Source organism: Eublepharis macularius, chromosome 8 (genome assembly GCF_028583425.1).
Source record: "Eublepharis macularius isolate TG4126 chromosome 8, MPM_Emac_v1.0, whole genome shotgun sequence".
In the NCBI taxonomy this organism is placed as follows: domain Eukaryota; kingdom Metazoa; phylum Chordata; class Lepidosauria; order Squamata; family Eublepharidae; genus Eublepharis; species Eublepharis macularius.
This window is the reverse complement of record NC_072797.1, coordinates 117,135,101-117,160,982: the sequence shown is the minus strand read 5'-3', so window position 1 is coordinate 117,160,982 and position 25,882 is coordinate 117,135,101. Positions and strand designations below refer to the sequence as shown.

The 25,882-nt window shown below is 44.2% G+C and overlaps 1 protein-coding gene across 1 annotated transcript in view; it reads right to left on the bottom strand.

Annotated features, from left to right (window-relative positions):
• Positions 1-25,882, bottom strand: part of TEK (TEK receptor tyrosine kinase) — a 77,136-nt gene that overhangs the window by 8,492 nt on the left and 42,762 nt on the right. The window contains exons 8-16 of the mRNA XM_054987228.1: positions 24,063-24,217; positions 20,347-20,491; positions 19,350-19,511; positions 18,418-18,552; positions 16,572-16,865; positions 15,181-15,480; positions 5,062-5,219; positions 3,500-3,710; positions 1,043-1,153 (exon numbers count right to left, since the gene is read on the bottom strand). Of these exons, the coding sequence (XP_054843203.1) occupies positions 1,043-1,153; positions 3,500-3,710; positions 5,062-5,219; positions 15,181-15,480; positions 16,572-16,865; positions 18,418-18,552; positions 19,350-19,511; positions 20,347-20,491; positions 24,063-24,217 (1,671 nt within the window). The remainder of the gene's footprint in view (positions 1-1,042; positions 1,154-3,499; positions 3,711-5,061; positions 5,220-15,180; positions 15,481-16,571; positions 16,866-18,417; positions 18,553-19,349; positions 19,512-20,346; positions 20,492-24,062; positions 24,218-25,882) is intronic.

Here is a 25,882-nt window from a genome sequence, read left to right as displayed (position 1 = left end):
AGCATTTGGAGCCACTGTTTTAATTTGACATTCCCTATTCAAAACTTTGGATACAGGATACACATCAAACAGCCAACAACATGAGTGTTTTCATCTGAAGGTCTGATTACATGAGATGCTAAACTTGAGGTGGGTTGGTGGAAACCCTAACCCAACTTGCATTTAACATGTGACCACATGGACCTTCAAAATGGTGTGCTTTTAGAGGGGGGTAATGGGCTCCTGAGTGCATGCGGGGAGCAGGAGAATCTTTGTTGCACCCTGCTTTCCACCAAGCACACTTTTGCAGATAGAAAAGGGCTATGAGGGTGGGCCTATTTGTCTTAGTCGCAAAGAAATATGTCTGCCCAGGTGATACGTGTCTCCATGGGTTGAGGGGAACCCACTTTGCAATTAGCATCTCATGTAATCAGACTCTGATATTGTCAGTCCCTGGCAGTTTCGTCCCTCAAGTCCTCCACAGTTAACATGCAGGTGTTCCAGTTGAAGCAACTTTATTAGAGATCCATACAGTTCAAGGTGTTCACACAAAGGTAGCAATTGGCAGAAGTGACTGTTCAAAAACGGCACTACTAATTATAGGGAAACTTCCTGCCCTTTGGGTCCGTTAACATTCTGGCGCAAAACCCCCAGTTACATGGGAATTGATTAGTTTAGGCTAGACAGAGTACAGAATGAAATCATCTCAGTCTCAGAGAAAAGATACATTGCTCACTGCCCGCATCTTGCATCCAAGGACACTTGCTATAGAAGTGAAAGTACGTAAATACTTTCAATAGATAACAGTCAACCCCCACTGGCCCAGTATATTACATGTTAGTAGTTAACACACTCTCAGATGATTTATACAGTATACAGAATACAACCTTAGCAAGCAGTTATGATCAGCACAAAATGCAAAACACATTAATGGCAGGTATGCAGGCATACATGACAGATATTTTTGGTTGCAGTAAAGTTATCTGGGCACAAAACTCAACTGATCTTATTTTCGAGATTTCCCCAAATACCTTTTAAAACTTTACCCAGAAGAAAAACATACCTCTATGTTCACATGCCCCCAAAAGATTGATTATATTAGGATGATGTCCAAGTTTACAAAGTACTTCCAATTCTCCTGCAAAATCTCGGTGATCATCTTTGGAGGCATATTCTGGAACAAAAAATATCTTTTTATGTTTACTGATATTCAATGCAGTTATTTAATGTTTATAGAGGAAACAAAGGCTGCAATCTAAGCACATTTAGGGTCAAACTACATGTTACAATGTATGTGAGTCCACCGTGGGGACTTTCAGCCATGTTGCAATTGCCAGCTCCCGGTGGGAACTCCCTTTAAAAGCACCGTGGGGTCCCATTTATGACTGGGACCATGGCACGGAGGGAAAGAGGGGCTATTTTCCTGAGCACTCATATATACAAATTGCATTTAACTTGTAGTTGTAGTTTGTCCCTTACTGTGGGTTATATCCCATTGAACTGAATAGGACTTACTTCTGAGTAAACATGCTTAAAATCACACAGCACGGCAAGGATCTTGACATTATTGTATCTGAAGAAGAGAGCTTTGACTTTCAAAAGCCCATACCCTGGAAAAGTAGTTTGTCTTTAAGGAGGTACTGGATTTGGCTCTTGCATAAAAAAAGTAACACTGAACAGGCATTCTAATATTTAACACACTGTAGGGACATCACCAGAAAATGGGGAAAAGACAAATCCAAGGGACACGTGACAAATTTATTGATACTGACATTATAAATCCCAAATCATTCTAAGCAGTTTGTATAAGAAATACATGGAGTTGGATCCACCGACACTGTTCCTTTAACAACGGATCCTTCCACCATTAGAATATCCACCACAAAAAGGCTGGAGAAAGGCTCCATAGTTAGTAAGACACAACCCATGGATCCGGCCTATGGACAATAGTTAGGCAGGCTCAAGTACTTCGATGCAGCTTGTGGTTTCAGCTTTCAAATCAGGGCTCCTAGGCAACAAACGTTCAACCAGCTGAGTTCTGAACTATGAACCAGACTCCATTTTTCCAGTGAAAGAAAGATGTACTGAATACTGATGTCTTTCTTTCTTAGTTGTAATCTGAAATAGCGAATGTCCTTGGGAACTCTGCTCCTTTCCTCCGCCATCAACATCTGAGGTGTCTAGCAAGATACACGTGGAATCGATTTTCTTCTGCTGCTTTATCTTTATTTCATTCATGTATTTTTGTATTTAGTAGAAGAATTTATTTTAAAAGTTTTTTTGTCTGATTCCTGATTCTCTGGGGAGATAGTAGGGGTGCCAGACCCCTGGTGGGGGCGGGGGATCCCCTGCCCTCAGCCCCCACACCCTGCCCCCACTTACCTGGCCAGTGGGGGGGCACGCACCCTCTGTGCGCACTCCCCTGCAGAGCTGCACGCACCCGCAGATCAGGCCCGTTTTGAGGCACTGCGGAGCGCCTCAAAATGGGCCTTTTTTGGCCTGGATTGGGCCCATTTTGAGCCGCTGCGGTGCGCTCCTGCGCGCCGCAGCACCCCAAAATGGGCCCAATCCGTGCCAAAATGGCCGCGGATTGGGCCCGTTTTGGTGTGGATCGGGCCTGTTTTGGGACGCTGCGGCACACAGGAGCACAGGAGCACTCCACAGTGGCTCAAAATGGGGCTAAAATGGGCCTGTTTTGAGGTGCTGTGGAGCACTCCTGCACTCCACAACAGCTCAAAACGGGCCCGATCTGTGGGTGTGTTTTGGGCCTCTGTGGAGTGCAGGAGCATTCCTGCGCTCCACAGCAGCCGCCAACATGAGCCCCCATGGAGCGTGGGCACGCTGGGGGGGGCACGGCAGGATGACATCACTTCCCAGAAGTGTTGTCATCATGCTTTGCGGGGGGCGTGCGCACGTGCTCCCCCCACCAAAAAAGAGGTGAGAGCCAGGCCCCGATCCGCCGCTGGGAGATTGAGGGGGCCTGGCAACCCTAGGAGATAGGGTTATTTTGCTACCCATTGCTTAAAGAACTTGGGAAAAGAGAAATCTTCCCAAGCACACAGGGGACCCCCAGCAGATAACAGCATATGGTATTGATGATGATGACTAGATGAGGCACTGAGAGATCTGTGACCAGATTTGCCCAGAGTTTTTAAAACTTAACTTTTAAAATCAGGGCCCCATGATTCAAACTACGGCTGCAGCAAGGTCACAAGGAAGTGTGTAACCTTATCCCCAGTATATGATTTCATGAATCAAAATTACTACCACCGCCCACCTATTGTTAGCCCTGAAATGGAAAAAGACAGGAAAAGGGAAGTTGCTTGTCTTTTCTCCCTAATGGTCACAGCATACCAAGGGTGTCAGATTTGATTGTACAGTTTTACATATCTTAGTAAGCTGCTTACAGGTGCATTCAGCAATGTAGGACCATTTTGCAATGTCGGGCATTAGCAACTGTACAAAATACTCCTACTTACTAATCGTTGGAGGCTTCATACCCTTCTACTGGTACACTCACCCTTCATCCTTTTGATGGCTGCATCCATTCTCAAACCATCCTTCTTGATTCGTGCTTTCAGAACTTGGCCAAAATTGCCTTCTCCAATCACATCTTGAAATTTTATATCATTCCACTCTAGAACTGGGTAAATAGTTGGTCCTGAGCTGTTTTTGGCTTTCCGGCTTAGAGTAAGAGTTCCTGAATTGAACTGTACTGCTGGCTCATCTCGCTGGGGGAAAAGTTAAACAAGTGCTGTTCAGTAGAATGTGAGCTAAGTCAGCGTAGTGTAGTGTTAAGAGTGTTAGGCTACGATCTGGGGGACCCAGGTTCAAATCCCCACTCTGCCATGGAAGCTCGCTGGGTGACCTTGGGCCAATCCCTCTCTCTCAGCCTAGCCTGCATCACAGGGTGGTTCTGAGGATAAAATGGAGGAGACAAGAATGATGTACTTTGAGTGCCCGTTGGAGAGGAAGCCCAGATAGAAATGAAGTAAATAAATGAATGAATGGAATGTGGGGAAGCTACCAAAAACGTGTACCGAAGATAAAAACCAAATTGTAATAAAAAGAGAGTCAAGAATTAGATGGAAAATTCTTTTTAAATCAACGCTTAGCAGAATGGCTTTATTTTGACTGAAACGTAGCTTTTAACACAGGGGTGATTTAGCTTATTATCAAAGAGACTGTCAGGGATTGCATCAGCTTGCACTGCATACTTCTTACAAGAGTGGGACTAATCCTGTTTGATTATTTTTATCATATCTGTACGATTCAGAGCAATCATTTTCACTTGTCAATCCTGCAGCTGATGATATTTAACTAAGGCCGGTTCCACATGACTTACCGGTCTCTGGAACATTACGCAAAACATGCGGAAGAGAGCGTCTTCTTGCGTGAAATCGTGCCAGGAAGACGCAATGTTGTGCAAAACTCCTGGATGATGGTGTCTCCCTGGCGCGATTTCACGTGAGAAGACGCTATCTTCCGCATGTTTTGCACAACGTTCCGGAGGCTGGTAAGTCGTGTGGAAACGGCCTATTTGGTTCTCCCAAGTGATAAGCAAATATCTACCAAATCTACCAAACCGAATAGTTTCTTTAAAAAAACCCAGTAAAAAGAAAACTACATTAAGTAGGCAAGACTGAAATAATAAAGGGAACTTTTGGAACCACTATTTTGTGTTAAGTGGAGAGCACACTAAATATGAATCCAAATGAAATGAAAAAGAGATGCTAAAGTTTAGGGTCAGATGGAAATCTAGAATTACCATCCTTTAATATACTGCCTCACTTCCTGTTCCCATCTGAAAGTCATCCAGGTACAAAGGCAATGGCGGGTGCAAAACTACTGGCAGCAGCATCCTTCTACAGGCAGAGAAGGGGAAGTGATTTTCAGCAACTAGCCCCTCCCAGTGAAGACCCCCCCCTACTTTGCACACATCATTGATCTTGAGGTCCCCTTACCCCTAGACATAAAATGTCAAGGGGTACAGCAGGCAAAGGAAAATAGGAAACTTCAGTTCCTCTTGCTGAGCTTGTTACTTCATTGACAGATATTCTTGATGAGAAGCCGTGGACTTACCACAACGTTTTGGAAAGCCTGAGCCATTCGTCGCTGGAAGTTTGCTCGCTTCAGCTGCAGCATGATGAAGAAGGCCAGCAGTATTGTTAGGCAAGTCATACCTGCTGAGCCAAGTATAGCAATCAGCAACATTCTCCCTCCTTTGGACTCGTGTGGAACTGTAAAAGCAGATGGATTAATCTTAATTTTGTAAAGAAGGCATTCGTCAGCAAATAACTCTCACAGCCATTGCTCTAAAGCCTGCATTTTTGGCTTGCCTTTCTCTCACCCTCCATTTTGACATGAGGCCAGCCTCTTTCTGCAAATGTTGAGGACAAGACATAGAGTTTGTGCAAGGACGGCTGATCGCCAAGCAGTTTCACTTGTGCCCTGCTCACAGAGAGTAGTCATAGGAGCTGAATATTTGTTCGATTTGGTTCCAAACCGCCCATGTTTGTGTCACTGTGGGATACCTACCTTGGCACGTGCGTTTCTTCATTTTTTTCCATTTCAGATGTACATTTTGAATTATTACTCCAGACCAGCTGCTTCCATTATTCCCCTTAATAACCTCTGTTTCTAGGCCTTGACATCTCCATGCTCACTGAATACATGAGCATGAGTGTGCCAGTCTCACTCCTGCCTCTGCTCGATTGCCAGGTCTACACAAAGCAAACATGTAGAGGATGTGTCCATGCATATGCTCCATCCCCAGGATTGGAGAATGTTGCTTTCCAAACACTGCTGATCACTGGGATCAAGTAGTGATCAAGTAGAGCGCAAGTGAACAGACTCACAAGTGTCATTTGTCACTTGTAGCTTGGCCCTTGGATCTGATCCATTTGGTTTTTTCTTTTTCATGAGTTTTGGCCTGTTGAACACGCGCAAGGCAGGCATTGACCGTACATGTGTAGATGCACACTGTTTTTCCAAAGGGGGTGGGGAAATGAGGCTCTGGGGCAGCTGTTTTTGTGCTTAATCCCACGGTACCGAAGTCGGACAGAACACAGTCCTCTCTCCAAATCATTGAGCAACCCAATGAGTTTGAACACAAAAGTGGCAACAAGGGGGTTCAGTCACGGAACCCAAAGGATGCTTGGGGAAAGGCGTCAAGGCGAGGCTGTAGCAATGCATGCTGTATGCATGCCATGGAGGGTCGGGGGCTCTATTCATACTGAATCAGGCAAAAAATGCAAACTTGCCCCTCCTAGTCCAAAAACAACAACAACCCATTGCAAATTTCTCCTCTAGCATAAAATGCAACAACAAATGGACCTTGAAGAAGGTGACTAGGCGAGTGTGGGCAGGTGCACACAATGATGGGAAACTGGCTGGCAAAGTGGCAACAGAGATCCAGTGCCCAAGCAGGAGCGCTCCACAACCAGCATGGTGCATCGAATTTTAAAAACCCTTTGCGCCCTAATCTTGCTTGTTGATGTCATGTTTCCCTGCACTTTTGTCATGATGAGGGGGTGAACACTTCCTTTCAAAGCTCAGGAGAAGCTGCCCACCACCCACAGTCAATGCGGGGGGATATGGCTGGGCTCCTTTCTTAGCTCTCTCGCATCATCACAACTTTGAACCCAGAAGCCCAGAAAGAGCATTGAATGTAGCTCTTTCCAGGCTTCAAAATTAAGAGCAAAGTGCTCTTCTCTTCAGCATCAGATCTCTTGTCACAGTGGACCTGCTGTCACAGTGGAGAGACCTGCTGGAACTGTGATCGGTACTTCCGTTGATGCCCTCTTCCTCTGAGCACCTGTTGTTCTTTGAAATATATGGAGTTTTTGACCAGAGGAGACCATGCAGACCACTTTACCATGATCCTTTGTGTTTGGCCCTTGATCTATTTTGACTTCATAGGGCCACCCAAAACATAATAGAGGAAGAGGACTGGTAGAGAAGTGTTGGCGAGAGGGGTGCTGTCTGCTGTTGCTGTGCCATCAAAGTTTTACTCAGCCTCCAATGATTCTTCCTCTTCCTCTTAAGTGGCAATGGGGGCATTCAGGGCAGGGTAGTTGTTGTTGGTTGGAGGGGAAAAATAAAACCACCCTGAGTGTTCTCTCTCATTTTTTTTACAAATTTTCTCTATTTTTTTTTTACAAATAAAGGTGTTTTTGACTAAACCTGTTAACCTAGAGTTGAAGGATAAAGGAGAAGATCAAGAAGTTAGACTGAAGCCAAGGCAGCACATTCTTAGTAGACTGGCGCTTCCACATGGAATACATCTGGAAAGACTTCAGTGGAACATTGCACAATTGCAAACTCACAGTAGTGCCTCTGCTACCCCCACATCACTAAACAACACTGGGTTAACAGGCTTAATCAAAGCTCAGAAAAGAAAAAAAGTATTTTACAAACAAGATCAATCATCTCCTGGTGTTCCCTGACCAACTGCCTTGGGTTGACTTCTGCAATCACAGTTGGCTTGCAGTGGCGAGTAAGAGAAGGACAGCAGATAAAGCTGCAGAAGGCCAGAGAATCACTATGCTCTACTCCATGTCTTTTTTAAAAATTCAATTTTGGGTTAATGCTTTTAGTCCAAAAGGAAGGCTGGATGACCTGTCTGTCCAGTCTCCTACTTTTACCAGTTAAAAAGAGAGAGAAAACAGAGAGGGATATTCCTCTTCTACATCCCTTGCTGTGAAGGATGCCTCCCTCCCTTTCTGTGCACTTTTACACCGAAGCAAGGAGAACACTGGCGGCTGGCCCACTATGGGGGCAGGTTTAAAGAGGGAGGGGGTCTCCGAGTCCTGGGCTGCCCTGACTCATGTAAAAAAGGAATAATTAAGAGGGAGCTGCATTAAGAGACTCACTCGTGGGGAGCAGGTTTGCTCCCCCATTCTCCAACATGTAATATGAAACTTTGTGTAAGGCTCATCTCTCTGGGTTACCAGATTTTAACCAGGAAGGGAAGGCCAGAAAAGACAAAAGTCATCCTGGGGAGAAAAAAGTTCTTCCTGCTGCGTGTGAGTTCTGTTAGTGTCCAGGACTTTTATAGTCATAGTGGTCCATGAAGGACGGCAACAGTAGGCTCAGAACGGGCAGGCTGCCAGCTCCAAGCAACCTCATGCCAGTCTTCCTCCATCTCCACGCATCCCATCATCTTTCATTTGCATTTTTCTCTGTGATTTGCACAGCACAAGTCTTTGCAGCAGCTTGGAGGCTGGAGAGAGTATAAATGCAGACTTCTCTCCCTCCACAAAGCGGCATGTGTGCCTGTGCCATGCAGCTGCCCATTGCTGAGCGCTGGCCTTTCTTCGCATTGTGCATAAAAACGTACAGACTAGGGATTAGCGCATTGGCAGGGAGAAGTCTGCTGAACAATTTCTCCTTGTTTTATGTAAATGGACGCACTGGTCTGGACTTCCTGCCAGCCCCTCTTTCACTTCTTAAGCTAACAGTGTGAGTAGAAGAAGGAAGAGGAACCAGTGCATGGCTGTCCAGTCCCAGCTCTGATCTTTGATCTTTCTTCTCCTCTGTGAAGTGGAGGAAGCAATGGGCAAGCGGGAACGCAGTAAGTGTGGACAGGCTGCCTTCCCCATTGATGCCCAGTCTAGTTTCCCCCCAAAGGGGCTGCTGATGGTGGAGTGCCATGCTAAGCCTCCCCCCTCCTTGAAACGGGCAACAGAGGCCTGGAGCAGCCTCCCCCATTTTCTTTGAAATCTTTTATCCCCAATGTGTAGTGTGTAGCAAATTAATTTATGCTTGGATGTCTTTCTTCAAGCAGGGGATACCCAAAGAGTAGTCCTGGCCTCGCAGATGGTGCATCACAGAGTGCGGAGAGTGAGAGAACAGCTGGGAGGTAAGTCCCAAATTTGTCACATCCACTTACATGTCTTCTTCTCTGTGTTGAGGGGAAGAGAGGGGCTCCCCCTTCCTTTCAAAGTGTCTCTGACCAAACATCCTTTAACCTTGGAAAAGGCTAGCCTTCCAAGGTGCCAGAGTCCCTCTGCCCAGCTCTCTCTCCTCTCCCTGTGCCGCGCGCGCATGCAAATCCTTCTGTTCACAGAACTGAAACCTAACCTTGCCATGCCCCTTCCCTACTTTTGCTGTTGAAGCAGGAAGGAGGGATTGTCTCTGTCGGTGTAGAAACAATGTGCTATGGAGCTATGTGCCATGCAACTGTACTTCTGTTCCAGTCTGTCTTTTGCACTACAGCACCGCAAGGGGCAGAAGAGGAAGAGATTGAGGGGGCCAGAGGGTGCATCGCCTCTTTTTCTGACATCCCAATCCCCACAGCTGAAGCCTCTGCTGCAAGGCCTGATGATGACGCTGGAAGCAGCACCCCCTGCCCATCAAAGTGAAGTTGTGTCTCCACCCTCAGGGACCTTCTAGGGCAACCCTCCTCTTCCCCACAGAAGTCGCCACCACAGTAGAGGCTGAGTTTTCTTTTCTTAGAGTCTTGTTGTTCCACTCCGTTGCTGTTTGCTAAATAAATGTTGTTGTTTCAGACATCTTTCCAAGTGGCCTGATCAGTTACCTGGAAATATGTCAGCTGTACATTAGGAGCCAAGCCTCCTTTACCCTTCATCTTCCGCCTGATTTTCTCCTATCTGCCTTTGTGGTCTATGTGAGAAGAACATAGACTGCTGGTTCTCCTGGATCCCTTCCCTTCCCAATACAGAGAGGCAGCATAAGATGGTACATTTTTACTGTTGCATTTTTGTAACATTGGGTGCAGTGTGGTTCAGAAACATTTTCAATGGAACAGGAGTATGGCACAATGGACACATAAATGTCATGCAAAATAAGTAGGAAGAAACTGACTAGGCCGAACCAATATAACCCCCCTCTTTCTCATCCAGCTGCAGCAGTTCCTCAAAGCACTTCTCCGCTGAATGGATCGTTGTTGATCTGTAGAAAAGGACAGAAAAAAGGACACCATTTTCTGAATTGACCACAAGTTCTGGGGGGAGACAGGCTGTATGCATTCCCCTTAAGACTACCCTGGAACTTGAGTTAACTGTTACAGGGAGAGAGATAGAGTGGACTGTCCATCTGCCAAACCTACAGAAAATCCCTCCCTCCACAAGCAGTGGGACCACACACTGTGAACTTTTGAGGTGGAAGCCTCCCCAGGCCCTCTGAGGGTGGAAATACACAAGACAAATTACACATGAAGAGCATGGGTTGGGTCACGCAAGCATCCCTGGGAGCGGTAGTATTACCCTCCCCCTTCTCCAAGTTCCTGGAGGAAAACTGAGCAGAGTGGATTTTCTTACAAAGAACAGCTGCTTGACTGGAGAGATTCTCTCTTTCAAAAATCCACTTGCTTTGGTTTTCCTTCAGGAGTTCATAAACGGGGCTGGGGGAGGGGTGGGATCCACATTGCAGCTCCTTGCTGGGAGAAGAAGAATGGGAGGGACTGGATCTCTCTCCCGCTCACAAACACTTCGGCTTCTTTCTTGCCTCTTGTTACGTTGCTCACCCCCCCCCCCCCCAATTCTAAGCTCCCAGAGGATTTTTGAAAGAGTGTGTGTGTGAAAGAGAAAGGCCCTCCAGTTGCGATTCTCCCCACTGAGAATCACACTGAGCAGCTGGTTTTTTTTAAAGACGACATTTCCCAGGGACCCATGCGTCTCATGTGATTCTACTCTGACATTCTTTCCTCATAGTCAGCAGAACTGTCCAACACTCAATGCTGCTGTCTTAATTTCCTCATCTCAGGGACTCAGGAGAGGTGGAGGGAAGGTCTGTGACTGCACATTAGTTGTTGGTTGACCATGGTCACTTCCAAACCCAAACTGTGGACCAGTTCAAGCAGCACAAGCATGAAGGGAGGAGGAGATGATGCTTGCAAAAGGAGAAACATTACCTGAATCTCCAGAGGAAGAGATGCTGCTGCTCTCCCTCCTGATGTTGGATAGATCTGCAGTGGGAAGGAAAGTGGGCAAGTTAGCGTGCGAGCTGTGATATACACAACAAAGCCTTCAGCAGCAGCAAACTTGCTCTGTTGATGAACTGCTCTGCAACGTGTTTTGAACAAGTTCAAATAGTCTGTGCAACAGGGCTGTTAGTGGAACTTTAACTGGGACTGTAACAAAAACTGGCCTCCTTTTGGGAAGCTGGAGTGCATTTTGCACCCTATTAAGTATCCTTCTCCTCATAGTCCAGGGCTGGCATGTTAGCAAGTGTGAGGTTGACCTTGAGGAAGACCAATGCTCTGCATGCCAGGGAAGCAGGCATGTATGGTGAGAGGTGACAATGTGGCCTGTCTGAGAGAACACCTGCTCACTCTCCATGCTCATAGGAGGGCAGGAGAGAAACTTCTATGCCATAAGGGAAAGGTCTTGGCCCAGTATTCCAAAAGATCAATGTGGGGCAATTCAAAAGGCTCTGCAAGGTACTTGCCAACCATATCCTCTGCCCTATCCTGCCTCCTTGTCCTCCAGATCTTCCGTGTCCACACAAAGGCATGCAGGAAGAATGCCTGTGAGCTGGTGGCCAGGGAGCATTGCCCCTCAGGATAAAGGATCTGAGAGTTCGCTGCTGCTTTCACCCCGCCCCCCTCTTCCTTGCTGCCTGCAGTTGCCTCACTTCCCTGCAGAGCTTGCCCCTCCACTGGTGGAGAGCACTGGATGCCAGGGCTGAGCATTTGGTGGGCCCTGTCTGCTGTCCTGTGAGAAAGAGCTAAGCCAAAGCCAAGGACTCCTTATGACAATCATGCATAGCCTAGGCCACACCATCATTGCATCCTGACATGGTGGCACAATATTTCTCCCACACCAAAGGACTGCTCTGCAGACAGGCAGACCCTTCCCTCTCTAGTGTTGGGGCACCCGGGAGGTGCCCGGGAGGGCTGTGGGATTCAGCTCTTGGTCAGGGATCCAGCTCTGTTTGGATCCAGTGGACAATGCAGTGAAGAGCACTGCGTCAGGTGGCCCTCCAGCCTCCTCCCAGTCCCATTGAGGATTGTGTTGTGTTGGTGTGACTGGGCCACTTGATTTGGACAATGTTAGGTGGGTTCCATCTATGTCTCCCAAACTTTCCCTACAGCTACCAAACCAACCCCCATCCCCAATTTTCATACTGAAAATAAAAACAAGGGAAAGGGGCTGGAATGAATAGACATACCTCAAAACGAAGGCTCCAGTACGCGAGCTCCAAGCCAGCACTCAGACGCAGATGCAGGAACAGGGAGAGATGATGAGCCAACTACATTGCTGCCTTCATAGATTCTTCCTCTCTTGTATTCTGGACCTGATAGGCGGGGAGGGGTCATGCTCCTGGACCCGATTGGCAGGAGACAACACCATTGCCCGGGTTATGGCAAAAAAAAAGATGCACAGTGCACACATTACCTTCCCCCCACCCCTCCAACGGAGTCGAACAAACATTTCCTAAGCTGACGGATGGGAAGAAGCACTGCTTCCCTGAGTCCTGCTGCCAATTGGCAGGTGATAACACTGTTGCCTGGGAAATGCAAAATAAAAAAAAGATGTACGGTTGCACACAGCAATTTCCCCCTCCTCTTCAACTGAATTAAAATAAATTAAATTGAAAGAATGTTTCTGATGCTGATGGGTGGAGGAGAGAGGTTGGTGGTGCTCCTCCCCTTTCGATGACATAATGGGCAGGAAGACTGCCCGGTAAAAATGCACTCAAACATGCTGCTCGCATTCTCCTTCCCACCACCAGGTTTAACACTAAGGGCAGTTCAGTCTCTCCCCTTGGAATGGTTGCATGCTGCAGACTTGCCATTAAGGAAAACAAGGTGTTGCTGAACAGTCCACACTCTACAGCCTGCCTGAGTGGCCTCTGCACAGTAAGAAATAAACGAAACACACAAACATTTTGGCGCGGGGGAGTTGTTTCTGGAAGACACTTTAATGAGCCAAATCAGTGATTTCAGTGTGCGTTTTTGGCTCGTTTGTTTCATTATGCACACCCCTACTCTCAACATGGGAGGGAAGGCAGTATGGTACAGCTTGATCTCATCAGATCTTGAAAGCTAAGCAAGGTCAGTACTTCCTCTGCAGAGGAAGGCACTGGCAAACCACCTCTGCTTCTCACTTGCCTTGAAAGCCCCTTGCTGGGGTCACTATAAGTCAGTTGCAACTTGACATCACACACACACACATACTCAACATGTTCAGTCAATCCTGTGTACATGGTTAGAGATTTCACTGATTCTCAGTGTAACTTCCAATCCTATTGAAGTAGCAGATCCTTTATTCATATGGGTCACTGCCCTGATTAGGGATGGTCCATTAAACTATAATTGCCATGAACTTTGCAGTGAAGACATTTGGCAGTTGAACGTGCTGTTTTCAATGTCACATACCTTTTTTGTGATCTCTAGGAAACTGTGGCTGTGAGTAGAATGTCTGTCTGAAAGGGGAACCACTGTGGTGGGGAGGCAAAACTAAGCTCTGATTTCAGAATCATGTGGTGCAGCAAGCCACCTTGCAACACGCCACCTAGACCTTGAAAGGGCACATTCCCCTTTTCAGCCCAGCCACCCTGTACCCTTACAGTATGACTGGGCTGGAAAAGGAAAGTGAAGGGAAAGGCAGAAGTTGCCAGATTTGGGGTGAGCAGGCGGTGTGATCAGCGTCATGCTCCCCTTTCATGCACATAGGGGGAACAGGAGAGTATAGGAAGGTGTGAAAGCTGCAGACAGAGCAAGAACAGGTCTGCACAGACAACACTCTTGCCCGTTCTTGCTCCAGTCGCTTCTGTTGCCATAGTAGGGTTGTGTTTTTGTAAAACCGTGTAGATGCAGCCCAGGACTACAAAACGGAAAAAACTCCCGAACACCCTGTTCGTCGTTCGGTGCCATCCACGAACAACGAACATGGACGAACATGAACTGTTCCCGGACATGTTCGTTGTTCATGGGGGCCAGAACCACCCCACCCAAACCCCCACTTAGCCCCCCTCCCCTCAAACCCACTTACGTGGCCCTTTAAAGATCCCTTTAAACTATCAGCTGGCAGGGGGGATTTGCATGTGGCCCTTTCCTGCCACATGCAAGGGGCAGGGCCCTTTAAACACCCCACAAACTGACCTTCCCAATGTCCAATACCCACCAAATTTGCAGGGGAAATAGTCCTCACTATCCTCTGAAGACCCCCCAAGTTTCAGAGAGATTGCACCCCAGGAAAGACATGATCCATGGGTCTCCCCGTTGGCCGTCACTTTCTCTTCACAGTGGCAAAAACGGGACCCTCTGCTGGAAGTACTTTGAAAGGTTAAAGCCAGAAGGAAAGCCAGAAGGAGTTCAGACAGAGTTCAGTCCCTCCCTGCCTCCGGTTGCCAAGGGGAATGATTGCAGCAGGTGCCAGACTGATTGGCTTGCCAAATGGCTGCCGAAGGCAACAAACGAGGCTTGCAACAACCACCTGTTTGGTTATGATGGAGCCTCACGAACAGCTTGTTCGAGAACAGCAGATTAGGCTGTTCGTGGGTTTTTTCTGTTTGTAATGCTGTTCATGCCCATGTCTAATTCTATCTACTTGGATTCTATATAGAGGCCGTTTTCACACTGCTTACCAGCCACGGAACATTGCGCCAAGCTCCCGGAATGCACGAAATCGTGCCAGGAAGACACTGTTGTTCCGAGAGCTTGGCGCGATGTTTTGTGGCCGGTAAGCAGTGTGAAAACAGCCACCGTCCAATTGCAAAATTTCAAATAAGATGCAATCTAACTGTTGGAGGACTGCAGCTTCCATTTAGGGAACAGAAACAATAAAACAAAAGTTTCTAGCCCCGTTAGTATCAGAGAAAAGTTTTTAAATGTATAAGCAGTGTTTGTTGAAGATGCCTAAATTGAAGAGATCTTGGTCAGGGATCCCAACAGTGTGTGAAAGTGTGTGTGTGTGTGTGGGGGGGGGTGTCTTCTTGCCCCAAATGGCCTCTACTCCTGTTGTCTATGCCATTTTTATATATAATATCTTTCCCCTCCCTTCCTGAATCTTTCACAAAATATCCTGAACTCTACAAAAATTCAAACATTAGAATTAGAAAATTGGGAAAAAATAATTAAAAATTTGCTTGATTTGCTTAGTGTATTGTGTGCAGAATGTTTGATATACTTTATACTAAATTTATGTGTGTGTGCATGTATGTTTTGTTCACTGTGTAACTCACTTGACCTGTCACCATATCATCTAGTGCAGAAATTAGTTTGATACTAACCTTTAGTTTCTGGGAAGGTTTTCAGTTCATAAGAAGGGTTGGAGGTGCTCTGCCCCACGTTGTTGTAGGCACTTATATGAACCACATATTCAGTATTTGGCTCAAGACCCTTGAGTTGATACTGAGTGATGCTGGTGTTTCTTATTGTCACATCAACATGGTTATACTCAGTATTGCCAGAGTTTTTATAGCTAAGCATGATAAAGGAGATGGAATGTCCTTCAGCTGTTGACCAAGAGATAATAGCAGAGGTGTCTGTGATGTTTTCAATCCTGATGTTATCGGGTGATGGTGGAATTCCTAGTAAACAAGCAGAATGCGTGAGACTCCACATTAATTTCTGATCCTTTTGGGTTCTAGTCTTGATTCTATTTATTTATCCATAATGATGGACATCCTGAGTTAATTATACACCACAGTGAATTCAATCACCAGCTTAAGTGTAAATTATTCTTATGAGTTTTGCTATTGATTTAATTATTTGGTATTGAATAGGTTATTGCTGTGGGATAATGTGATTATATGATGATTAGATTGACATTAAGACAAGGATATGGATTCTTTTAGAGTTACTGGATTAGATTCTTTGACCTGGCTCTGATGATGATAACAACAACAAAAACAACAACAATAACATTTGATTTATATACTGCCTTTTGGGACAACTTAATGCTACGCTCCAAGTGGTTTATGAACTGTGTTATTATTATCCTCATGACAAGCACCCTGTGAGGTGGGTGGGGCTGAGATAGCTCAGAGAGAGCTGTGAGAGAGCCAAGGTCACCCAGCTGGCTTCAAGCAGAGGAATGGGGAATCAATCCTGAGACTCCAGATTACAGTCCTGCCGCTTTTAACCACTACATCAAACTGGCTCCTCAGGTGCAATGGAGAACCTCTTGAGGGTGGAAGAGCCTATTATTTGAGCAGGAATGAAGGACAACATCAGATGGAAATGAGGGGGGGGGAAGTGCACAAGTGATAGCTGAAATGGAAGATCCTCAGTGTGGATTCAGCAGAGGTAACACAAGAAGGGTGAGTGCAAACTTTTATGATTTCTTGTGGGGGAGGGGACCAGAAATTCTCCTAATTAAGGCTACGACACAAGTGCGTTGCAATGGATTATGCTGATATCATCTTTGTTGTGGGTACATTATTTTCTAGTTGGACTAGGATCTGAGAGTCCCAGGTTTCAGTCCCCATTCTGCCATGGAAGCGCTAGGTGACCTTGGGGCAGTCACACACTCTCAGCCTAACCTACTCGACAGGGTTGTTGCAAGGATAAAATGGAGAAGGAGAGACTCTTGTAAACCACTCCGGGTCACTATCTGGGGAGAAAAGGGGGTATAAATGAAGTAAACAAACAAACAAACAAATGTAATCCATTCACTTACGGTCACTTAAGGTCCATGCATACAGGTAGTAACTCCATTCTCCTTGGGACTTGCTATTCACACGGATTCGGCACATATACTGGTGTCTGGGCTCCAAATGCTCAATAAGCAGTGTAGACTCATTTCCTGGCAGACTAAAGCGAGTGGTACTATCTCCATTCTTATCATACACACTTTTCAGTTCTACTTCCACATGGACATCATCTTCAAAAGGCTGAATGCATGGCTGCCATGACAACTGCAGGGATGTTGTGCTTTTAGGAACAAGAGTGAGCCCTCTTGGTGGAGGGAGACCTTAGAGAGTTCAGAGAAGAAACAATGGTCATGGACTGTTTACAAATATAGGTGTCCTGCTGTTCTCCAACAGCAGCATTTCAGTGGACATTTGGGGGTAGGTAAGGCAAGGAAACCATGCTCTGTGGACAGAAATCCTTCCTTGAAAACGTTCCGTTGCTTTCACAAAATTGTATTTAACTGAAGACAGCACAAAATTATGTTATGGTCTTCTCTTTCATAATGCTATTGCCTTGCATACAGCTGTGCCTATACACAATGAAACTGAATTCTGACAAGCTGAAACCAAATCCAGACAAGATAGAGGCTTTCTGGGTTGGTAAAAAGGCAGATCAGGAATTTGAGATCTCTCCTGTCTTGGATGGGGTTATACTTCCCTTGGAAAGCCAGGTTCTCAGCTCGGGAGTGCTGCTCAACACAACAGTCACCTTAGAAAACCAGGTGTCTGCCATGGTTCAGAGTGCTTTTGCCCAGCTTCAGTTGGTGCACGAGCTGCACCCGTTCTTGGATCAGTCAGATCTAGCCAGTGATCTATGCCTTAGTTACATCTAGTTTGGATAATTGCAATATGCTACCCTTGAAGACTGTTTTTGGAAGCTGCAGTTAGACTGCTCATTGGGGCCAGCCTGTGTGTCCCCAATATTACAGCAATTACATTGGCTACCAATCCACACCCAAGCATAATTCAAGGTATTGGTTTTGGCCTTTAAAGCCCTATGTGGCTTGAGACTGGGATATCTAAAGGACTGTCTTCTCCCCAGCGGTCATTTCATAGAAAAAGAGCTGGAGGAACTCATTAGTATAACTGATTTGCATATGCCACACCCTCTGATGTCACCTATTCTGGCTGTTTTGGATCCAATCCTGGCCATTCAGGGCTGAAATTGGGCCCAAAATGGCAAAAAGGGGCTGAAAATGGCTGAAAAGGGGACCAAAATGGTCAGGATCTGGCTGCTGATGAGCGGGAGAGTGATCCACCACCCATCAGAGGCCCAATCTGGGTCATTTCGGCCCCAATCCAGGCCGAAACGGGCCCAAAATGGCCGAGAGTCAGGTGGGCGGGGCCACCTGACATGTGACCTCTTTGGGAAACTGCTGGAACTGCGTTCCTGTGCATTCCGCCTCGAAATGAGCCCTGCTTCTCCCATATGTTCCTGCTTGAGAATTGAGATCACAGGGAGAGTCCTACTTGTTTCATCAGCTTAAGAAGCTTGCCTGGTGGGTACACATAAGAGGGCCTTTTCAATAGCAGTCCCACAATTATGGGACAGCATCCCCTGGAAAGTGCACCTGGCCCCCTCTCTGCTAATCTTCAAGAGGCAACTGAAGATGTTTTTATTAGGACTGCTATTAATTAACTTTGTGTTTATATTGACTGGCCATCCTAAACTGTAAACTTTGTTTTTATTCATTTCAGTATTGCTAGTTTATTTATATTGTAAGCCACCTTTTAAGCTACTAATAAATGTTTTAAATAAAGCTAAATAAAATGAAAGAATGGTGTGAATATCCATTTTTTTTAAAAAAAAAAAAAGCTCAAAGAACTGCATACCGACAGCAGCTGTAGTGAAACTGGCCTGGGGCCCAGGGTGTCCTTCTCCTGCCTCTCCTCTGCGAGTCAGCTGGACGCAGAACTGATATTCTGTTTTTGGTTCCAGATTTTCTAGTTTTATGGTCTTTCCAACCACTAAGTTTGAGAAGAGAGAGAGAGAGAAAATACACTGCAAATTACTAAAGAAGGAAGTGTTTAGGTAACATATTTATGATTCCTGAGTTGCAGTGGGACACGTAAAGACTACAGGTTCCTCTTCAGTGGCCATAGTACGTAAGAGAGTTCAGTGAGTCTTGATTTCTTTTATCCCATCATCACCTCTGCCCCGACTGGTTTTGCTGGTTTAAAGCAAACATTGGTACAATCTGTTTACCAAATGTGAACCAGGGGTATGTGTACACATCACATCTCTCTTTCAAATCACATTAGCTCAGTTTTGTGTCCTAGCTACAGGTCAGAGCATGGGTGCTGCCAAACCACACAAGAATTAATGAGACTGGCATCATCATAATTTTAAAGATAGGATCGCCTAAATATTTAAATACTTTTTGATAGAATTGAGAGAAAATCCTAAATTATGAAAATCTAGGTTAAGCAGTCTTGTGAATCTGCCATCCACGCCCCCCCCCCCAAAGGTAAACATTGCTACTTTTGTAAGAGCCAATAAAATACTGATGTGAAATCTATCATCAGTCGGGCTAATAAGGAAGGATTAGACTAAACAAACTCCGTGGGCAAATTCACATTACAAACACATATCTATACCTCATTCATTGTGGTGACTTCTTTCAAAGAATCTTGGGAATTATAGGTTGGTGAGGGACTGAGAATTTTCTGTTTGAGAGCTCCTGCATGAACCTTGAAATAACTGTAGTTCAAACTTGTTCTAGATCTTAAAAGGATATATCCTGGGATATTGGCATACCCCTTACCTTCCATTGACTTCCAGGGATAATAATACTTGGCAGGTCTGTAGAGAATCTTAGTTGACACAATTGGTCCATCTCCAATGTGTAAATCAGCATTCAGGTCAATGATGAGAAAATTATGCCCTCTCGCGATCAGCTTGGGAGCATTTATAGGCACGGGAACAACTAGTCAGAAGAAGGAGTAACAACATAATTATTATTCCCAGTAACTGTCTTTCTCCCTGTCACACTGGTTCAAAAATCAAAGCTCTCTGGCAGTTTACAGTCTTAACTGTCATATTTAAATGAGCTCTCCCTTGGTTGCCATGGTTACTGTAGCTACTCCCAGAGATCCGTACTCCTGGGCATTCTCGTTAGTGTCTGACATCAAGCGCTAACATCATATACTGGCAAGTCTGACATCAGAATTTTTTAAGAGAAGGAGTTTTCTGCTCCATATTTATTTTTTTCAGCACAGCACTAAGCCAGGTGCTCCATTTTTAAAAGTTGTCCATCCATATCTGTCCACACAAAATCAAACAAGAATGAGATCCATGTGACACCTTTCAATAGGACCAACAGGATTGACACGAAACATTGTACAAGCTTTCACGCTCCCCAGACCTCTTAACCAGGTTGGATGTTATGAAATTTAAAAAGATGGAAAGACAGATTTTTTTTAAAGCCATAATGGTAAGAGCAGAAGGTAGGCTCCATTTTCAGGATCCAATTTAAGACCTGAATCAACTGTCTTTGCCCAAAGAAAGTAGTTTCTCTGATTATCATCTCAGTTATTGGCAGGTATTCTGCTTCTTTGTACAATAGGTAAAATAGAACATAAAGTGGATATTGGTGTGCTTTGAATCCCAATTTTTAACAGCCACTAGTATGATCTTGAAAAAACTAGGTATTTCTAACACCTTAAAACATAGTTTTGAATGTAAAATTAGAGACCAGAGTTGAATTATTTTCAGTACAATTTAGATGTACCTAAGGCTGAGGACAGATGATTCTCAGTTACCTTTAACTGTGACTTGAAAAAGTTTTTCTGTTGTGCCTGCTATAGTCTCAACAACGCAGACCCATGTTCCAGAATCAGGAGGCTGGACTTTTTTAATATAAAATGTAGCTTCTGACTGATTGCTTCTATTCATCACTGAGATAGGCTGAAACGGCAAGCAACACAAAAGAATAGTTATATCGGGGATGCATCAAGCTCTCTGAAGAATTTCACTATTTATCAGCTCAGTTTAATTAATGGATGGTTAGTGTGATTGTCCAAACATGGGCCAGTCAGTGATGGTATGGTCAGTGAGGGTACGGTCAGTAAGGGTATGCTGAACTAAGATCTGTAACCTAATCACGGTTACTTTGAATCATGGTTTTGTGTGCGTTATGAAAGCTGATATCATGGATTCATCCTGGGCTTATTCCCTGGTGTCACCCTCACCACAATGCTGCCTGGGATACCAGCTGGATCTCTGCATGGGAGGTGAAGGAAAGAGAGGAGGCAATGAAACCAGCGTTTGCAGAGCAAGGCAGGATTTTAATGATCATCAATGAGCTGAATCCTGATTTCACAAACTAACCACAATTAAAATAAGCCATGATTCTGCCAATATTATATTTAATGAATTGTTATTTCTGTAGTGTATTTATATGCAGCATTTCCAGACATCTGCTCAGGGCAGCTTACAATAAAAATGCAACAATTAAAAATCCAATATAATAACACTTCCAAAAGGCAACACACTAAAATACACCATAAAACTAATACCCCAACCTACCCCCTCCACTCCCCTTTTGATGTATAGGGTTGCTAGCTGCAGCTTGGGAAATTCCTGGGGGATAATGCCTGGGAAGGGCAGAGTTTGGGATGGGATGACAGTCTGCCCTCCAAAGCTGCCATTTGCTCCAGGGGAACTGATCTCAGTAGTCTGGGTATCAGTTGTAATTTCAGGAAAACTCCAAACCCCATCTTGAGGTTACCCATACTTGAGCAGTTAAAAAACCACCACAATGGTCCAACAGTATAAAGCATGACACTGTGAATTCCTCCCACCAGGCTTAATCATATTTCACTGATATGGTGGCAACTAAGTCAACTCCAGAGTTAAACAAGACTTTCTGCTTCACTCTGGACTGAAGCTGCAATTCGAAGTTGGCTCAGAGTCATCACCACCTGAGCATCTTCTTATCTAATGTTTCTTCCACACTCATGACAGTGAAATGATTCGAATATAATTCCAGATTGAATCCACATAGGGTTGCCAGGTCTTCATATCATCCTGAGGGGAGGGGCAGTACTCACCAGCACAGAGCTCTTTGTGCACACCTGCTGCCAGCGCCAACGTGATGACATCATTTACAGAAGTGACATCATTGTGCTTTGTGCGAGAATGCTCTTGTGATTTGCAAGGGGCAGATTCTTTTAAAATTGACCCATTTGGGGGTAAAATTGGCCCCTGCAAAGCGTGGGAACGCTCCCACATAAAGCATGATGACATCACTTCAGGAAGTGATGTCATCACACCCTGTCAGGAGTTCATCCACCACAAGCTTGTCTGGGTTGACGGCCAGTGGCAGGCAATCTACAGGTGGCTTGCAACCTCTTTCCCGTGATTGCCAGGCAATGGGCAAACCGCAGGGAGAATGCCTGCCACTGGCGGGCACCTGGGAACCCTAGATCCCTAGACATAAAGGATGGGTGGCCATTTAGAGGAATCCTCTGCTATATTTTTTTTCTTTTCTTTTTTTTTTAATAAAATTTTTATTAGTGAGTGGTAAAACAAAGAAAATTTTGCAAATTTGACACAAATAATCCCATTTTACCCCTTGCTCTATCCCCCACCCTTTTCTTCCCCCCTCCCTATTGACTTCCAACAGCTTTCCAACCCCTAACCCTTCTTATTACTTAAATCTATTTCATTAATATTTCCCTACCAACTTTAATTCGTAATATCTCTTATTCTAAGCACATTTTTATTTTTTACATAACCTCTATCAAACCTACTATCAATATAGTATATCTCAACTCAATATAACATACTAATATAATATAATATATAGCAAGGATCACCCTATCTCTTACTTTAAACTTATTCTACTTCTTTTCTTTTAAGCATATACTCCATCAAATACACTATCAATATAGTATATATCACAATAATATATTATATATATATGTTGTATGCTATGCCTGCTATTTTTTTTCTTGACTGCTTCAGGAGATACTATTATTCAATGGTTAAAGTCTTTGGACTTATGTTTCTCAAATAGCAGCTTCCTACTCAGCATAGTAAACTGTTTTAAAAATGTTTAAAAGTAGTATGTTAGATGGCATGAGTATTTCCTTTTCAGAATAAAAGGATCATATCTGGCATGTGTAAATCTTTGGGAATACCTGAAGTGTTTCTTTGGATTCTACCCCTTCCTCCATTCACAATCCATTTCTTCATATTTTCAAAATATTACCATGATGTCATATTGAAAGCCTTGATGCAGAATTTGGCTTTAACTTCAGCAGAATAGGAATTAAATTTTTATGCTCCTGGAAGCTATTCTGAAGCTAAAGTATGTCCCGTGGTAATAAATCTTCCATTGACTTCCTGCTCTACAAAGGATATAATCTCCAGGTCAAGGTCCCATGCCAATAATACCACATACCATTTTTACTTATTATCTCAGCCGTGCAATTTTTCGTCAGTTTGGAGCTATCAGATCAGTTGAGAGAGGCTTGGGGTTCTATTCCTATAAGTTATTGTTTTGAAGTATTATTTTATTATTTATAGTGGAAAAATTCCATGGATCCAGGGTTGGATCCACAGGAAAAATTCATGGAAGGAGTTGGCAAAGTAGATCTTACTCTACCTTTCCCAAGAAGCCTCCTGCGTGCTCTGAAAATCCTCTCAAGGGATGAGGAGGACCTTGTGAAGGAAGTGTTCCACAGGATGGGACGCTGCCGCAACAAAGGAGAATCAGGTAAAATTGGTCCCTTACCTTCTTCAGCTGAGGCAAGCCATGAGTAGAAAGGAGCAAAGGAACCAATTTTACCTGATCCCCTCTTGTTGCAACTCCCCATCCTACATAACACTGGCCCTTTTCATACTACTTACTTGCTTCCGGAACATCATGAAATGTAGCGCAAAAACCACAGAAGATAGCGTCTTCTCGCAAGAGTTTTGCGCGACATCGCACAAAACTCGTGCGATGTCGCACCAAACTCACGTGAGAAGATGCTATCTTCCGCGGGTTTTGTGCTACATTTTGCGATGTACCAGAAGCAAATAAGTAGTGTGAAAAGCGCCACAGTCTTGACTCTCTGAGAGAATTTTTGGCGCAAACAGCTGCCTGCTTGAGGAAAACAGATACAAATGTGTTTTGGCAACTTCTTCTGTAATCTTTTCCACTGAATCCAACCCATTATTTTTAGGGTTCCCCCTCCCCTTTTTAAACGGTGTGGCAGATTCCTGCAAATAAGATATATCAAAGCAAAGCATAATTTCCTCACATACTTTTCACTGAATACTTTTAAGGAAATTAAATAACAAGAATAATGTTTCAATCCTTTTACATGTTATTTTACAACATGCAAAAATATCTCTGAAAGCTTAAATTTCAAGACTTATTAAGGAAGGGAAGAGAACCAGCAGAAAGAGGGAATTAAAGAGAAATTAAACAGAGTTACACCCTTCTGATTCCATTGAAATCAAAAGAGTGAATTGACTAGTAACTTACCTTAAAGACGGTCCCATCTTGTTTTATCAATTTAAATTCTTCTTGTATAGGAAGTGGCTTGCCAGTAGCTATGCAACCAGGATGAAACTCTGAGCCAGAATTGAGTTCCAATGCATCTCTCAAATTCTCTATCTGAGGTGATTCATCTGCTGAACCTACATAAGGCATGAAGGAAATTATAACAATACATACACGTTTCAATTTATTCTAATTTATTCAAAGATAAAAGGGTTACCATTCTTGACACTTTGGGATAACCTGCCACTTGTTTACAAACATAAAGCCTAGCAAGTAGCGCTGAAAGATCTGATTGTTTTAATTAATACAGTAACCAACTAAAGTTAACTGAAGATTTGGTTGCTTCGTTAGCAGCTGTACTTTTTAATTGACGAGACAGAGTTAAGGGTATACTTGCTTATTGTCTAGAACTATTTTGATTTTGATGTGTTACTCTAATAGGCTGTTCCTTCTCTCAATAAAGGAATAGCTTGCATTAGTTAAATTGTATGTTAGACCTCCTCAAATATCTCTAAAAGCTGGCTGCACTGAAGTTTGGTTAATATTTGCATAATCAAGTGGGTAAAAATGTTTAAAATGGTTGACAGCCTAGCAAAATCCTGTTATATTTTAAAAGGGAAACTGTCCTCCTCACTCCTTACTGGAGGAAGGGAATTTTTCTTGCTCCAGGGGAAGGGTAAGCAACTCCATAGGTATTTAACCCTGAGGGTATTTAACCATATCCCTCTTTTCTGGCCAGAGAGAACTTAACTAATCAGAACACCAAATCAGACTGAAGGGCCAACTTAAGGTATGTATTGTAAGAACAGGATGGTGCAGGGGGTTTCTTTTGGGTTGACAAGGCACAGAGCAGACTCCCAATTTCTGGGGATTAGAGGTGCATTGCCACTGTCCAGGAGATGTGTCTTGCTAGCCCCGCCTTTCACGAAGCATGGTGGAAGCATTACATGGAATAAATATTATAGTTGAGATAGACAGGCCCACTCTAATGAATGTTAAGACAGCTTGTTCTGACAGCCTTAAAGAATGTTCTCCCTTCCTTCTGCAATGCACTAAAAGATTTGGCTACATTGCAGTTCTCTGGCTAGAACAGAGGCTCTTAAAGAGAGAGCAAGCAAGATACAGCAGAAAAAACACAAGCTCTTAAACTTAAAGCTCTAAGTGATGAAAGTGATAATACCTGTCTTTCATCACTTAGAGCTTTAAGTTTATTTGAATTTGTGTGTTGTGGTTTGTATATTCTCAGTCTAGATGAATGACTACGCACATTGGATGTTATGGATTTAACAATGATGATGATGTAATCAATTTATTTTTCACACTTCTATATTGTGCCCTGTTGTTTATCATTTTGTTGAATTAAGAAAAGATTGGCTGTATTGCTGACATAGAGAGCCTGTGTTTTTTCTACATTGCAGTTCTGCCAATAAATCCGTGGCCTCATTAAATGCAAGTCTGCACATCATGTTTTCATTCTAGGTGCAGTGAGAAGGTAACATTTTCAGCTTTCTATCAAGTCAAGAAAACTGCCTCCTTTCTGGTTGATCTTCTTTTGTGGGTACTGAGGGTGGATGACTTGGCGATAATAATCCTGTCTGCTTCCTTGGCTTCTTTAAATGGAAGACTGATGTGTAGGATAACTACTCCTACTGAGGGAGCAAAGGCTTTGGGAGGCAGTTTTGCACTTCCTTCTACAGTTCCTGTGCTGAAACTGGCAGCCTCTTTCTCTCCAGAGGGTTGACCTCATTTGGCACTCATAACAAATTTATGACTTTTTGTTGATCATGAATTCACGTCAAGAT